The 16,275-nt window shown below is 53.6% G+C and overlaps 2 protein-coding genes across 3 annotated transcripts in view; both read left to right on the forward strand.

Moving 5' to 3' along the window:
• The window catches only part of SPTBN4 (spectrin beta, non-erythrocytic 4), a 74,831-nt gene extending 73,826 nt beyond the window's left edge, over positions 1–1,005 (forward strand). Inside the window, exon 35 of the mRNA XM_068992036.1 lies at positions 767–1,005. Coding sequence (XP_068848137.1) covers positions 767–925 — 159 coding nt within the window. The 3' untranslated portion in view covers positions 926–1,005. The remainder of the gene's footprint in view (positions 1–766) is intronic.
• A 1,185-nt stretch (positions 1,006–2,190) lies between these two features.
• SHKBP1 (SH3KBP1 binding protein 1) lies at positions 2,191–14,661 on the forward strand. 2 transcript variants are annotated; one of them, XM_068991718.1, is made up of 18 exons: positions 2,191–2,294; positions 2,526–2,579; positions 2,693–2,738; positions 2,845–2,918; positions 3,348–3,406; positions 3,636–3,716; positions 4,691–4,852; positions 4,932–5,022; positions 5,119–5,309; positions 6,152–6,267; positions 7,317–7,404; positions 7,533–7,649; positions 10,263–10,433; positions 11,579–11,734; positions 12,157–12,253; positions 13,290–13,468; positions 14,060–14,174; positions 14,277–14,661. In XM_068991718.1, the coding sequence occupies exons 1-18, from the start codon at positions 2,209–2,211 to the stop codon at positions 14,506–14,508; spliced, it is 2,115 nt and encodes a 704-aa protein (XP_068847819.1). In that variant the 5' UTR covers positions 2,191–2,208; the 3' UTR covers positions 14,509–14,661. The 2 variants fall into 2 exon arrangements, with proteins under 2 accessions (XP_068847819.1, XP_068847820.1); XM_068991719.1 differs by having other exon boundaries at positions 14,063–14,174.
• Positions 14,662–16,275: the final 1,614 nt, after the last annotated feature.

Genomic DNA, 16,275 nt, shown 5'->3' on the forward strand with positions numbered 1-16,275 from the left:
AGCGGACCTTGGGACTGGGGCTAAGGGGAAAGGTAAGGGAAGCAGGAGCAGGCACAGAGGTGGTTTGAAGAGATGTTAAAAATAGTAACACTTGATACCCATTCATGTTCCCAAGAAGCTATGAAGTAGGCCTTTATTCTCTTTTAATTATCTTTAAAATGGAAGTAAAAATATTTTCCATCATAGGGTTATTGTGAGAATTAAATAAGTTGATACAAGTAGAATACTTACTGAGCTGGGAAAATACAGTGTCTGCTGATATTATTGTTTCTTGTTGTTTATCTCTATAGTGGGAGTTAGATGTAATCCAATTGCATTGGATTAAGTGAGTTGATCCATAGAAGTGCTTAGAACAGTGTGTGTGTGTTAGTCACTCCGTCCTATCCGACTCTTTTGTGACCCCATGGACTAACTGCCCCCTGCCAGGCTGTTCTGTCCATGAAATTCTCCAGGCAAGAATATTGGAGTGGGTTGCCATTCCCTTCTCCAGGGGATCTTCCCAACCCAAGGGATCGAACCCAGGTCTCCTGCATTGCAGAGGGATTCTTTACTGTCTGAGCCACTAAGGAAGAGCTAGGCACAAAATAGGTACTAAGTAACTAAGTAACTATTTACATCGTCATCATCGTTGTTGTTATTTTTATTATTACCCCGTTTAATAGATGAGGAAGCTGAGGTTCAGAGTGGGCAGTCAGATTCCAGACTCATATATTACTCAGTTTCCTCTCTTCCAAATATCGACTATGTGCCCTATTTCTCTCTCTAGGAGGAGATGAACGGCTGGCTGGAGGCTGTGGCCGCCTCAGTTGGTGAACACGCCGAAATCGCCCGCTGGGGCCAGACACAACCCACCACGTCGTCCACAGATGAGGGCAACCCCAAGCGGGAGGCAGGGGAGCGCAGGGCCAGCGGGCGCCGGAAGTGACTTCCCACCTTCTCGACCCTCCTCCCTGCACCGTGGGCACAAAGACACTTTCTCTTCCGCAGGGGCGGGAGCCCCTAGTCCCACCAACACTGAGGACGCGCCATGACTGGCACTGGAAAGGAGGGGACTTCTCCTGCACCCCAAGAAGTGGTGGGGGGATTGCTGCCCCTATAGCCATATCTCGGCCCCTTCCCGCTCGCCACCCCCACCCCAGGTGCTGGGGCTCTATTATTTTTATGCAATAACTGAGCTTGGGGGGGCGGGGGACGGGTAAGGGGCCAGCTGAGCCAAGCCCCCTGCCCCACGAAGCTGGGGTGGTAGGGGCGATAATTCCCGTACCCCCTTCCGCCCTAGGGACGGGCATGGGGGCGCTGGTGAGGTCCCCTGGACCATCCAGGGTGCTAGGGGGTGGGGAGGGGACGCCCCCTCCCCGCCTTTACCTCACTTCCAATGCTGCCTTGATCTCTGTCTGGGAAGGAGGCGTGAAAGGGGCCCTAGCCTCCGCACTCCGCTGTCTCAGAGCCATGCGGTAATTCCTTAGTTTATTTTTGCAAAACGTCGACCTCCTCCTTCCCCGCCCCGCATCCGCGAAGGCTTTTAATGGGAGGGGCGTCAAAGCTCAAAACTGTCTTCCTCTCTCCTCCCCCCTCCAGTTGTAAATACGACATCGTGAGGGGAGGGGCGAGGGGAAGCCCTCCCCCCTGCATGCTTCTGGCTGGAGCACCTCCCTGGGGAGCGGGGGAACTGGGTTGTGGGCAGCCCCCATGGCCACCTGGAGAAGCCGCTGGGGTCCAGGGGTGAGGAGAGGTGTGGCAGGCGCACACTCTATGTACCTATAATAAATCTTTTGGCTTTGACGGTCTATGCTGGTTTCTTCGCGTTTCATGGGCTCCGCCCAGGAGGATTGGGTGGAGCGACAGGAAGAAACTGTTTTACGGAGGACATTTAGATGTCCCTCTTGGTGTGGACTAGTTTCGAGGTCTAAACTCGTGTTCCCGATTAAGCACCTAGATGCCACTCCTAAATTGGGAATCCCAGAGGGATGAGAAACGGTCTGCTATCCGTGGTAACTAAACTTCCCCAAAGGAGCCGCTCGGTCCGCCCCGTCCAGGACAGGAAAGGCGGGACCCTTTAAGGAGGCGGAGAAGAGAACCGCGATGGGCGAGCGTTTTGCCCAATCGCCAGCTGCTCTGGGAGTCTGAAGCCCAATGAGCACGCGGTGGGGGCGGGGGCGGGATGCACACCCGGAAGCGGGTGGAGGCCGGCCGGCTAGCCCGGGGGCCATGGCGGCCGCGGCCCCTGCAGTCGACGGGGTCCCGGGTCGAGGGCCTCCCGGAGAGGTGATTCATCTGAATGTGGGAGGCAAGAGGTGAGTGTAAGAGTTTCTTGAGTCATTACTCTCGGGGCCGGGGACCCGGCTGGGAATACCCGCCTCTCCCGCGGGGGGAATTCTGTCCATCAAGGATTGCTCCGCCCCCTGCTGGAGGCGCGGGAGCCTGGATGGATGCTGGGGGAGGGAGGGAAGCTTACCCGGTGCTGAGCCTGGGGGCCGCATTCTTCATCCTCCATCATCTCGCGTCCGCTCACCGTCCCCGCACAGATTCAGTACCTCTCGCCAGACTCTCACCTGGATCCCAGACTCCTTCTTCTCCAGGTGATTGTGGAAGCGAGTTTAGCGTTGGGGACGGGAGGGTTGGGTATGGGGAGACCTCATCTCCCCGTCACACACACTCCGGCCCGTGACACCTCTGCGTCCCCTCCCTGCAGTCTTCTGAGCGGACGCATCTCGACACTGAAAGATGAGACCGGAGCCGTGAGTAGAGCGAGAGCTGAAACGGGGCGGCTGGTAGGAGGAGGGACAGGAGCCACACTCAGCCCCGCTCTTGGCCCCATCTATTCTCTGCCTCCCTTCCCCGCAGATCTTCATCGACAGGGACCCCACCGTCTTCGCTCCCATCCTCAACTTCCTGCGCACCAAAGAGTTGGACCCTAGGTGGGCATAGAAGATAATGGGGAGTCCCCCACGTCTTTACCCCTTGAGAAGAGTCTCTTCTTCCCCTCAGAATGTTCACACACACACACACACACACACACACACACACACACACACACGTTTTCACCACCCAGATAATTTCTTCTTTAGAATCTTGATACCATCAACATTTGCTACCTCTTGAGAGTCTCTTCTTCCCCTCAGAATGTTCACACACACACACACACACACACACACACACACACACACACACACACACACACACACACACGTTTTCACCACCCAGATAATTTCTTCTTTAGAATCTTGATACCATCAACATTTGCTACCTCTTGAGAGTCTCTGTGCAGTTTCAGAATCCTGGTCCTCAGAATTCTCTGCCCACTCCCACTCCCCAGACCCTGACACCTAGTCAATTCTACTACCCAGGGGTGTCCACGGTTCCAGTCTCCTCCATGAAGCCCAGTTCTATGGGCTGACTCCTCTGGGTAAGTGGGCCCACCCCCTTAGCATCCTCATAGAAAACTAGCCCTCTAATGATACCCTCTCTTTCTTCTCACTTCTGAAAGAAGGTGGGGTTAGAGCTGAGGGCACTGGATTTGGTGTCCTGAGTCTCAGGGGAGTGGTGGTATTCTGTGGAGAAGGAGATAGGGGAGGGGAAAAGGTTCTGCCTCAGCCTTCTCCAAGTCCCAGCCTGTGTGAGTCCTTCTGCCTTAGTTCGTCGTCTACAGCTTCTTGAAGAGTTGGATCGATCTTCTTGTGGAAACGTCCTCTTTACTGGTTACCTGCCTCCACCAGGTGGGAACTACTAAGGAATACAGGGTGGGAATGGAGGGTGGGGGGGTTAAAGACTACATTTCCCATAAGGCTGCAGCCCTTGCCTGCCTCAGCTGTGATCCCTGAGACACTATGGTAGTTGTAGTTCTACATCAGATGCTTTGACTAATGCTTGGAGAGGAAGTAGGAAACTGCATTTCCAGTGAGGCAATGGGCCAGTCTAGTCACTTTGAGGCTCAAGCATGCCTTGGAGCCTGATGGAAGTTGTAGTCCAGTTTTGATTTCCTTGTAGAGACTCTTAGGGAGAACTGGTGTCCTTTGCATGGAGGGGAGAAATATTAAAGGAGAGTTGTTGACTGTAATCCCCAAGGAGCAGCCAGTCCACTGGTCATGAAAAATATGCCCCCGTGGTTATTGGGAACTATAGTCTACTATGCTTTGCTGATTGGTAGAAGGTACAGAGTTGGGGAGTTCAGTTTATGACTTTATTTCCCTAACTTCAGTCAGTACCTGTCACCTTCATGAAGTTTGCCAAGTATGAAAACCTACTGTTCTCTTAGTTTGTTCCTGTATTTTTTTATTATTATTTTAAATAGAAGCTTTATATCACTGCTTTTTATGCCATAAATAAGTGGATGTGACATAATCCTTAAACATAACAGTGTAAGTAAACTCTGGGTAGATGCTGTTGCCTGCCGAGGGAACAGGCTTCCATTTCTTAAAAAGAAAGATTAACAAATATTGAAGGGGTATCGTTATCATCGCAGCCCCAAACTGATTCTTTGTGATGGGCTCAAAGGAACTGATAAGGGAGCAGCTCACTGTGATTCAGTGTCACTTAATGCCATGTCTCTGCACCACCAAAAATCTTTTCTCTAGGAGACGATGCTACCTGTGTGGGAAAATCAGTATCTGGCATGTTTTAAGTGTTTGCTCTGTGACAGTTTTTACAGTTATTACAATGATTGTTGCTCTGCCCCTTCTTTTCGCCATAGTGTTCCCGGTGAAGCGGCGCAACCGGCACAGCCTGGTGGGGCCCCAGCAAGCAGGGGGTCGCCCAGCCCCTGTCCGACGGAGCAACACGATGCCCCCCAACCTGGGCAATGCAGGGCTGCTGGGCCGAATGCTGGATGAGAAATCCCCTCCCTCCCCATCAGGTACATTTCTGTCTCATGGGAGATCGGGGTAGCCAGTGGGCCCTGTGACCCTGCCCTGATCCCTGCCTTTCCCCCTAAGGGCTACCCGAGGAGCCGGGGATGGTGCGCCTGGTGTGTGGACACCACAACTGGATTGCCGTGGCCTATACCCAGTTTCTTGTCTGCTATAGGTGCTCAGGGAGGGTGGTGGGAGGAGGCCTTGAGCCCTGTTGATGCGGGTAGGGGATGCTCAGGGTGAAGGTTGGTGATGTCCCCCATTCCTCCAGGCTGAAGGAAGCCTCCGGCTGGCAGCTGGTATTCTCCAGTCCCCGCCTGGACTGGCCCATTGAGCGCCTGGCACTCACAGCCCGGGTGCTTGGTGGGGCCTTGGGAGAGCATGACAAGATGGTGGCAGTAGCCACAGGCAGCGAGATCCTGCTGTGGGCTCTGCAGCCAGAAGGCGGTGGCTCTGAGATAGGTAAGAGAGAGAGCCGGGGCTTCCCTGGTGGCTCAGCAGTAAAGAATCCGCCTGCAGTGCAGGAGACCCGGATTCGATCCTTGGGTTGGGAAGATCCCCCAGAGAAGGGAAGGGCAACCCACTCCAGTATTCTTGCCTGGAGAATTTCATGAACAGAGGAGCCTGGCCGGCTACAGTCTGTGGGGTCCCAAAGAATCGGGCACAACTGAGCAACTAACACTTTCACTTTCTCTCTGAGATAGGTATGGCCCCAGGCTTTTTCTAGAACCCCTTCACCCTCTATAATTCTGCTCCAACCTGTGGTTTGTTAAAACAGCCACCCTACACAATTCTCATACCTGTAAGACTTTGTGTTGTTACGATGTGCCAACCCTTTGAAATTCTGTATCCCATTAGCATTCCTTGGTCTGGTAGAAAAATCCACCCACATACAGTTCTCTCCTCTGTCAGAATTCACGGCCCTGTTAGATCTCTTTGCTTTGGTCGAATTCTCCATGCCAGTAGAATCCCCAAACCTGTTAGAATCTGTTCCCATTAGAAGAAATCTGACTCCTAAAACTAATCTGTTCCCTGACCAATCTTAATCCTCGTGAGAATCCTCTGCCACCCGTAGGGTTTTTTGCCTTTGTTGAAAATCTCAGCTGAATTCCACACCCCGTTAGAGTCCCACACCCCAGCAGGAATCTAGCCCATCGTAATCCTCTGTAATTCCTGCTGGAATCCTCTAGTCTGTAAAGACTCTAAGACTGAATTGAATCCTCTGGCCCTCGGAGTTCTCCCTGCCACCCCACTTCTCCCACTGTGAGAGGGGGTCCTGGCCGAGCCCTTCTCACCCTCTGCAGGAGTCTTCCACCTGGGGGTGCCTGTGGAAGCCTTGTTCTTCGTTGGGAACCAGCTCATCGCCACAAGCCACACAGGGCGTATTGGCGTGTGGAACGCTGTCACCAAGCACTGGCAGGTCAGGGAGCTGGCCAGCCTGGCTGCCTCTTTCCCAGTCGTCTAGGCAAGCCAGACCCAAGGAGGGGTTCCTTTCTGGCCCACCTGAGCAGGAAAGAACCAAAGAATCTGGTAGTGGGCCAGATGCAGTGTCAGGGTGAGGTGGGGTATGATAAAGGCCTAATGAGGATCTGGGAGGCTTTCCTGGAAGAGGGGCTGCTGAGCTGACATGGAGGATGGGTGGTGGCTTTGGAAAGGAAGAGAGGGATCTTCAGGCACTGGGGTGGCTAAGCAGGTAAGGGGAGATGGTGTAGGAGGCTGAAACCAAGACATATGTGCAAACGTCTGTTGTTCTCTTTGCACTCACCCCAAGCTCTGTCCAGCATGTAAAATATGTGTGTGTTCAACATATATATACACCTACAGCGTTGTTTTCTAAAGCGTGAGTTTGGGTAAGAGAGATGGACAAGCAAAGAAAGAAGAGAGAAAGAAACAGAAATGGAGAGAAGTAAATAGAAACAGGAAGTCAGAGGCAAGACAGAGAGCGAGAAAGAGGGTGGATGGAGAGAGACCGGGACTAAATGATTGTGTTAGATGAAGGGACCACAGAGAGATAGATGAAGGGACCACGGAGAGATAGATGGAGATGAATAAAGAAATGTCAGGGATAATAAATAAAAGAGAAAACAACCAAACAAAAAAAAAGAAATGTCAGGGAATTCCCTGGCGGTCCAGTGGTTAGGACTGCGCGCTTTCAGTGCTCTGGTCCAAGTTCAATCCCTGGTTGGGGAACTACGATCCTGCAAGCTGCATGGCCTGACCAAAAAAAAAAAAAAAAAAGAAGAAGAAGTGTTGGGATGTCAGAAGTACAAAGTCAAGGAGAGACTAATAGCGCCCAGCAAGAGTCGTTCAGAGACAGACGTCAGGGATGCAGACCTGGGCCAGGCAAGGCTGGGAGGAGTGAGCCTAGAAACCCTGCCTGGTGGGTGGCGCTGGAGCAGAGAGGCGAAGGCCCGCCGCAAGGGGCGCCGCAGCGAGGGCCACCCTGGCCACAGCCCTCCCCGCCCGCAGGTCCAGGAGGTGCAACCCATCACCAGTTACGATGCTGCCGGCTCTTTCCTGCTCCTGGGCTGCAACAACGGCTCCATCTACTATGTGGGTGAGCAGCGGCCAGCACCCCAGCTATCCGAGAGCCTCCCCTCGGAGGTGGGAGAGGAGGGGAAAGGCTGGGCTACCTTGAACCAACCCGCTTCTCCTCCGTGCCCCGCCCACCCCCGCCGCCCCCAGATGTGCAGAAATTCCCCCTGCGCATGAAGGACAACGACCTCCTGGTCAGCGAGCTCTACCGGGACCCGGCGGAGGACGGGGTCACAGCCCTGAGCGTCTACCTCACCCCCAAAACCAGTAAGCTATGGCTCAGCCTTGCCCCTCTGCCACGAACAGCCAGCCCCAGCCCCAGCCCATGGCAGTCTCCCCACCACTTGACACTTGCGTAGCATGGGCCAGTGAGATACATTGAGAGGGAGATACATTCGACTCATTCAGTCATTCCACAGTTACTAAGCACCACTTATATGTAAGCACTGCGCTAGGTGCTAGCCATGGCAGGCTTCTCCACCAAGGGCAAAGCTGACCTCTTGTAGCTCTTCTTTGTGTTTCTTTCCCATCTCTGTGATTAGGGCATGATGCTTGCACGCTACTAAAACAAAGAGGATGTGTGACTTGAGAATTCTCTAGCCCTCCAGTTGTTAGGACTCCGTGCTCTCACTGCAGAGGGTCTGGGTTTGAGTCCTGGTCAGAGAACTAAAATCCCATTAGCCTCAGGGTGTGGCCAAACTATACTGCCCCCATCAAAAAAAAAAAAAAATCTGAAATAAAAACAAAAAGAGGATGTGTGTCTTACACGGGGTGAAGCTGAGTTCTCCAACTTGGAACAGTCTTTGTGTTTTGTTTTCTTGATCGCAAATGCAGAGAAATAGATTAATTTTTTATTTGTTTTTACTGAGACACAGTCTCCATCCCATAAAGTCCACAGTTCAGTGATTTTTAGCAGATTCACAAAGCTGTGCCACCATCACCACTCTCTAACTTCAGAATGTTCTCAGCACTGAAAGAGAAACCCCACGCTCGTTGGCAGTCACGCCTGTCCCCACGCCTGACTGCCCCAGGCACCTCTAACCCGCCTTCTGTCTCTATGGATTTGCCTGTTCTAGATGTTTCATGTAAAGGAAATCATACAGTCTATGGCTTTTTGTGTCTGGCTTTTTTCACTTTGCGTAGTGATTAATTTTATTTTATGGTTAGTGCTTTCTGGAGCTTGAGATGTCTTTCCCTACCTGCAAGTTGCAAAGACTTTTTTCCTTTATTTTCTTCTAGAAGCTTTGCATATTTTGCTTTTACACGTAGGTCTCTGTTCCATTTCAGATTAACTTTGGTGTGCGGTGTGAGGTAGAGGTCACAGTACATTTTTTCTAGCAGGAGTAAACTAGTAACATTTAACTTCACAGCCTGTCATTGCATAAATCCCCTTTCTTTCTTTTTAAACTTCATTTATTTTTGGCCATGCCTCACAACTTGTGGGATCTTAATTCCCCACCAGGGATCAAACCCCGGTCCTTGGCAGGGAGCATGCGGAGCGCCAACCACTGGACTGCCAGGGAATTCCCAAGGGCCTTTTTCTTATTTCACTGACTTACTCCTTTTCTCCTCACCACATGGCACTGTTCTGTCATGCATGTTTAATATTTATCTTTTCATTTGTATGTGCCCTTAAAAAATGCATATTATGGACATGTTTTTGAATTTGCATAAACAGTATTGCATATATATCTCAGTTTATACACTTTATTTTGATCCACCCTGCCTAAGCTTCCCTTGTGGCCCAGCTGGTAAAGAATCCACCTGCAATGCAGGAGACCTGGGTTCGATCCCTAGATTGGGAAGATCCCCTAGAGAAGGAAAAGGCTACCCACTCCAGTATCCCGGCCTGGAGAATTCCATGGACTGTATAGTCCATGTGGTCGCAAAGAGTTGGACACGACTGAGCGATTTTCACTTCACTTTGCTAAGTCGCTTCAGTCGTGTCCGACTCTATACGACCCCATAGCCGGCAGCCCACCAGGCTCCCCGGTCCCTGGGATTCTCCAGGCAAGAACACTGGAGTGGGTTTCCATTTCCTTCTCCAGTGCATGAAAGTGAAAAGTGAAAGCGAAGTCGCTCAGTCATGTCTGACTCTTAGTGACCCCATGGACTGCAGCCCACCAGGCTCCTCCATCCATGGGGTTTTCCATGGATGTGGAAGTACTGGAGTAGGGTGCCATTCACTTCACTTATCCTGCCTTAAATTAAATGTCTATCCATGTTGCTACGCATCACCTGAATTCATTGCTTTTAACTCATGCACAAAATATTAAAACCACCTTTTACCCACATTCCTTAAGATGGTCCATTAAGTGTGTGACATCACAACATACCTTTTCCCCTGTGGGAAGCTGACAGTCGGGGAGGAGTCCCTCAGGCATACAGGGTTGCATTTTCTTGTCTGGCTGCCTGTTTTTAAACTTTTTTCCCCACCGTGCAGCTTGTAGGATCTTAGTTCCCTGACCAAGGATGGAACCCTGGCCACGGTAGTGAAAGTGCTGAGTCCTAACCACTGAATTGCCAGGGAATTGTCACTGCTATCTGTCTGTATGTCCCTTTCCATGTTTTCCTGTTTTTCTCAAATTCCGTCTTTCTCTCTGTCAGTCTCTGTTTCTATAACCCTCCCTGTTTCTGCTTTTCTACCACTTTCTCTGTTTTTCTCTCTCTTCCCCAACTCCTCTTAGCTCTGTCTCTGTGTCTTCATCTCTGTCTCTGGTTCTCTTTGTCTGCTCCATCCCTCTCTCTTCCATCGCCTTGTTCTCTCCCCTCCCTTTTACTTTCTTACTCCGTGTCTGTTCCTTGCTGACTCTTTCTCCCTGCCCCAGTTTCTGTCTGTCTGTGACCCCATCCCTCTCTTCCTCCCCGGCTCCTCACCAGGTGACAGTGGAAACTGGATTGAGATCGCCTATGGGACCAGCTCAGGGGGCGTGCGGGTCATCGTGCAGCACCCCGAGACGGTGGGCTCGGGGCCTCAGCTCTTCCAGACCTTCACCGTGCACCGGAGCCCTGTCACCAAGATCATGCTCTCGGAGAAGCACCTCATCTCAGGTGAGTCTCACCCCGCTGCCCCGGGCCTCTTTCTCCCTGCAAGAGGGATGGCTCCGCTGGGAACATGAGGCCAGGCGGATGAGGGTCTCCACTGGGGAGGGACGTGGTGTGGGGAGTGGCCTCCAGAGAATTCCGTGAAGGAGAGCAGTCTGGGGGAGAGTGAATTGCCAGGAGAGGGGAGAATTCATCAATTTCACCATTGCCAGGCACGGGATACTGTGATAAGCAAGACACGCCAAGTCCCTACCCTGTGGAGCTGACAGGCAAGAGTACTGGAGTGGGTTGCCATTTCCTTCTCCAGGGGATCTTCCCGACCCAGGGATCAAACCCAGGTCTCCCGCATTGCAGGCAGACGCTTTACCCTCTAAGCCACCAGGGAAGCCCCCTAGTTGGGGCATCAGATGATAAATCAATACAAATATAAATCACTGACAGTGATGGGGGCCATGAATAAAAACAAGGCCGTGTGAGAGACTAGAGAGCACCAGGGTCGTGAGAGTGTGTGGTTCGGGAATTCCTTCCTGATGAAGCGCTTTGAACAGAAATGAGCAGTGCAGATCAACGGGGACAAGCATTCCCGGCAAAGGGAACAGGCACTGCGAAGGCTCTCAGACGTGAGGACGATTGACATACCTAAGGAAGCCCAGAGTAGAGTGGGCGAGGACGAGGGTGGGAGGTGATGGGGTAGGTCAGGGGGGCCTTGTAACCCCTGCAGAAGACTTGGTCCTTAAGCCTGAGTGAGATGGCACCGCAGGAGGGCTCCCAGCAGAGGAGGGCTATGGCCTGATGCAGGTGCTCACAGGGTCCCTCTGACTGCACATGGGGACAGACTGGCGGGCAGGAAGGCCAGGGAGGAAGCTGTTGCAGTGGTCCAGGCAGAAGATGAGGCAGACAGGACCGGGGTGGGGGCGGGTTGGGGTCAGTGGGCAGGGAAAGGCAAGATCAGCCTCTGGAATGACTTGGAGGCAGAGCCAACAGGATTGGTAACTCTAGAATTCTGGGGAAGAGAGGATGAAGAAAGGGAAGAATTCAGAGGGGCTGGGATCCCAACACCTTGGAAAGGAGATCATCTCAGGGCTCAGGAAGGTCAGGCAGTGGCCATTCCCCCGCCAGGCCTGACCTGCTGCTGCCCTCTGGCTCCCCAGTTTGTGCCGACAGCAACCACGTGCGGACATGGTCCGTGACTCGCTTCCGCGGCATGATTTCCACCCAGCCCGGCTCCACCCCGCTCGCTTCGTTCAAGATCCTGGCGTTGGAGTCGGCCGACGGACATGGCGGCTGCAGTGCTGGCAATGACATTGGTGCCTCCTAGCCCCTGGCCCCTGGCCCCCACCCCCACAGACCCTGCATGACCTCCACCCACCTCCGCTGATCCCTTTCCTCACCCCTGAAGGCCTCTCTTGACCCACCCAATTGATGGAGTTGACTTCCACCGACCACCACCTGACCCCTCCTGACCGCCACTTACTCCCAGCTGCCCCCCTTGGATTCTGTTACCCCCACTGATCCCTGCCGATCCAGGACACTCCCCCTGATGTGCCTGAACTCCACTGACTAGTGCTGACCCTCGACCCTCTCTGACCTTGCCGAGCTCCAGCATCCTGGGGATGGAGACCTAGTCCTGGGTTGGGAGATTCAACTGTGGGGAAAGGGGCAGAGTCTTAGGGTCTGGAGGTCCCAGAGACCCCAGCTGGCCCTGACAGCCCCCCTCTACCTGGCCCAGGCCCCTACGGTGAGCGAGATGACCAGCAAGTGTTCATTCAGAAGGTGGTGCCAAGTGCCAGCCAGCTGTTCGTGCGTCTTTCATCTACTGGTCAGCGGTGAGGACCATCCCGTCAAACAGGGAGGGTGGTCAGTGCAGAGGCAGGATGTCAGCCAGGTCACAGAGGTCAGAAGGGCATCTCAGCCAAGGGGGCACCACAGGAGCTGAGGCTGGGAAGGAGCGCAAGCCTGGTCCTAGGTGTAGGGCCTGGGGGTATCAAAGGTGTGACAGGTGTGAATGGGAGTGAAGCTGGAACAACCCCAGGTACCTGTGTAGTTGTGGCCTGGATGGGGGCCGGTGGCGGTGAGGGCTGGGATGGGGGAAGGATGGGAAACCATGGGAACCCAGAGGCGGTGCTTGCGTCAGCCTGGGAACAGGGGTCTCTTGAAGAGGGGCCTCTGAACAAAGACCGTGAGGATAAATAGGGGCAAAGAGAAGAAAGGAGGAAGGGGACAGGTGTGCCTGGCTGAATGGGCAGCACGTGCCAAGGCTGGAATGGCCAAAGAGGTAACCAGAGACGTGCTTGTGGTCTCTGGGGGCTGGAGCACAGAGCTGGAGGTGAGCGTTGAGGCTGCAGCAGGGCGGAGCCTTGCCGATCATATGGAACAAACAAGACTGTCGTGCATGTTCTGGGAGCCAAGGCTGTGCTCAGGGGGATGGACTGGAGGTTGGAAGAGAGGAGGCTGGGACAGATGGCTGGCTGGAGAGGGTAGGGCTTGACCAGGGCCAGATGGGGAGAGGGGAAGGGGCCCAGGGAGAGAGGCAGGAGGCTGAGTGGACCCACCGTGGGTAATGCTGGCAAGTGAGGGAGCACCGTTCTCCTGAATCAGGAGCAGGGGGGGCAACAGGTCTGGGGAGAGTCCCATTTAGGCCTCATGATGGGTGTGTGGGGCTGGGGACTTCCAGGAGGCCACTGGATCCGCAGGGCTGGAACCCAAGGTCTGGGAGCGACGGAGAAACTTGGGTGCTCATCGGAGAGGCAGGAAGGGAAGTCATAATGGTGGGGACAGAGGCCTGGGAAGGGTAAAGGACGAGAAGAGGGAGCAGGCCAGGCTCTGGTGTGACCAAGGTACCCCTGCGCCCTCCCCTCTCAGGGTGTGCTCCGTGCGCTCCGTGGACGGCTCACCCACCACCGCCTTCACGGTGCTGGAGTGTGAGGGCTCCCGGAGGCTTGGCTCGCGGCCCCGGCGCTACCTGCTCACCGGCCAGGCCAACGGCAGCCTGGCCATGTGGGACCTGACTACCGCCATGGACGGGCTCGGCCAGGCCCCTGGTACTCCCACCGCACAGTCTTGCACTGAACCCCTCTCCACAACCTCCTTCGCCATGCCTGCCCTCTCCAAGCCCTGACCCTCTGACCCTTACCCTCAACCCCTCCTTACCCTTGCTTTTTAAATGTAATTTTAGTTAGTTAGTTTCGGCTGTGCTGGGTCTTTGTTGCTTCGAGCAGGCTTTCTCTAGATGAGCAGGGGCTGCTCTCCAGCTGCGGTGCTCGGGCTTCTCATCGTGGTGGCTTCTTTTGTTGCAGAGCACAGGCGCTAGGGTTCACTGGTTCCAGCTGTTGAGCCTCCCGGGCTCTAGGGCACAGGCTGAATAGTTGTGCGGGGGCTTAGTTGCTCCGTGGCAGGTGGGATCTTCCCAAAACAGGGATCGAACCTGTGTCTCCTGCGTTGGCAGGCAGATTCTGAGCCACCAGGGAAGCCCCCTTGCCCTTGTTTTCTAAGCTGTCTCTCTTAGCTTCTGACCCTTGTTCCTTGACCTCTGCACCTTTTTTTCCTATCCTGACCTCAGTCTTTGCACATGACCTTTGTCCCTTGGCCTATGACCCCTGTCTTGCCCCTGACCCTGCTTCCTTGCCCACCAGCAGGGGGCCTGACAGAGGAAGAGCTGATGGAACAGCTGGAGCAGTGTGACCTAGCCCCGCTGGCTTCCTCCAGGGGCTCTCTCCCCAGCCCTTCACCCCGGACCTCTCTCACCAGGTGGGCATGACCAGTGCGGGAGAGGGCAGAACATGGTGGCCTTAGGGGAGGGGGACCCAGCTCCACTCTGATGCCCTTCATTGACCCTCATCACCCCCTCAGTCTCCACTCAGCCTTCAGCAACACCTCCCTGTCCAGCCGTCGGGGGAGCCCAAGCCCCCCACAGGCCGAGGCCCGGCGCCGCGGGGGAGGCAGCTTCGTGGAGCGCTGCCAGGAACTGGTGCGGAGTGGACCGGAGCCCCGGCGGCCACCAACACCAGCCCCCCGGCCCTCCTCGGGTCTCGGAGCTCCCCTCGCACCCCCCAAGAAGAAGCTCAATGAAACTTCCTTCTGAACACAGCTGCCATGGTGCCTTGGGATATCCAGGTCCTGGGGAACTCGGGTGCCTCCCTCGCTTCCTGTCAGAGCCCTGGGTTGAGGGCCAGGGCCTCCTACTGTTACAAGACCGCACACCACCTCCTTTGTCTGGAGCCAGAGTCACCCTTCCTTAATAAAGTTCTCACTGCCAGTGCTTTGGTTGCAGTCTTAAAGGGCTTGGGGACCCCTAGGGAAAGGGTGAGAGAGATGCAGTACCCCATCAGGTCCCTGGCTGTAGATTCAGGGACGTCTGTCTCTAGCAGTTTAAGTGAAGAAGGGGAAATGGCTTGCACTCTGGCTTCAGGCATGGCTGGATCCAGGGCTCAGATACTCATCCGGAATGTCTTTCCATCCTTTGGCTCTGTTCTGCTCTGAGATCATTCTCAGTCAGGTTTTCCCCGCTCTGTGCCAAGATGACTCCGCATAGCTCCTTAGCAACTTTTTCTCTCTGTTGTTCAGTCTCCAAGTCATATCCAGCTCTTCATGACCCCATGGACAGCAGCGCACCAGGCTTCCCTGTCCCTCAGCATCTCCCAGAGTGTGCCCAAGCTCATGTCCGTTGAATCTGGGATGCTATCCAACCATCTCATCCTCTGTCACCCTCTTCTCCTTCTGCCTTCAGTCTTTGCCAGCATCAGGGTCTTTTCCAATGAGTTGGCTGTTCACATCAAGTGGCCAAAGTATTGGAGTTTCAGCTTCAGCATCAGTCCTTCCAATGAGTATTCAGGGTTGATTTCCTTTAAGATGGACTGGTTGGATCTCCTTGCTGTCCAAGGGACTCTCAAGTCTTCTCCAGCACCACAGTTCAAAAGCATCAGTTCTGCAGCACTGAGCCTTCGTTATGATCCAGCTCTCATATCCATACATGACGACTGTATGGCAGCAAAATCACAGGATTGATCCTCACTGGCTTAAACTGAATCAGCTGGCCATTCCTGAAGTAATCATTGTGTCCTTCCAGGGATCATGTACCCTCACAAGCCAGGCAGTGAGGTCAGCCCCATGCTGACAGAGTGAAGGAAGAGTTCCTTAAAGGTGAATCAGGATACTATTACCACAAACGGGGATGAATAGGTACAGGCTGGCAGAAACACAGCTGTCGGCTAGGTGACATTTGTGCCCCAAATCTCACCGCTGCAAACACCTTGCCCATCCATATCCCTGGCTGCCCAGTTTTTGCCCCTCTCTTGCTCACAACAGAAAAGGTGTGCAGGATGGCATCAGCTCGCCTCAGCCTTGAGGTTTTCCTCTAGATAATACCTATTCCTCTGGCAGCTCCTCAGGAAAGTTTTCTGCATCTTTTCCTTGGGTCAATGAAAAAATGAGAAAGTGGGTCAACTAAGAACCAGGGATTTTAGAGTGTGCTAGTTCTAGAATCCCAGAGTTTCTGGGATGCCAGAACTGTAATTTGGCAGAATGTTAGGAGATCTAGAACACAGGAATATTCTATAGTGTTAGTGGATGGGCAATATTAGGCTTCTCCCCTGCCTATCAAAGAATGCAGACTGCAGAAGTTTCTGAGAAACAACCTGGAAATTTGATGATTATAGAACAGAAGAGCGTTCTAGAATGCCTATCCCAGTAGGAATGTTTTACAAGCCAGAGATTCTAGAATGCTGAGAATTGTAGGACACAGAAAAGAATCTGGATTGCTAGGAAATCTAGAGCACAGCGGTATTCTGGAATGTCAACCCTTTTGGATCACTAGAGGATTGCTTTGCATTCTAAGAAATCCATAGTGTCA

The sequence above is a fragment of the Capricornis sumatraensis genome, chromosome 20 (assembly GCF_032405125.1).
Source record: "Capricornis sumatraensis isolate serow.1 chromosome 20, serow.2, whole genome shotgun sequence".
Lineage (NCBI taxonomy): Eukaryota > Metazoa > Chordata > Mammalia > Artiodactyla > Bovidae > Capricornis > Capricornis sumatraensis.

Excerpts from the sequence above, each read along its gene's own strand:
- SHKBP1 (XM_068991718.1), top strand. The coding sequence starts at position 2,209 with ATGGCGGCCGCGGCCCCTGCAGTCGACGGGGTCCCGGGTCGAGGGCCT. Across the intron at positions 2,580-2,692 it reads CCAGACTCCTTCTTCTCCAG|TCTTCTGAGCGGACGCATCT; the intron begins GTGATTGTGGAA and ends CCCTCCCTGCAG. Across the intron at positions 13,469-14,059 it reads CGGGCTCGGCCAGGCCCCTG|CAGGGGGCCTGACAGAGGAA; the intron begins GTACTCCCACCG and ends CTTGCCCACCAG.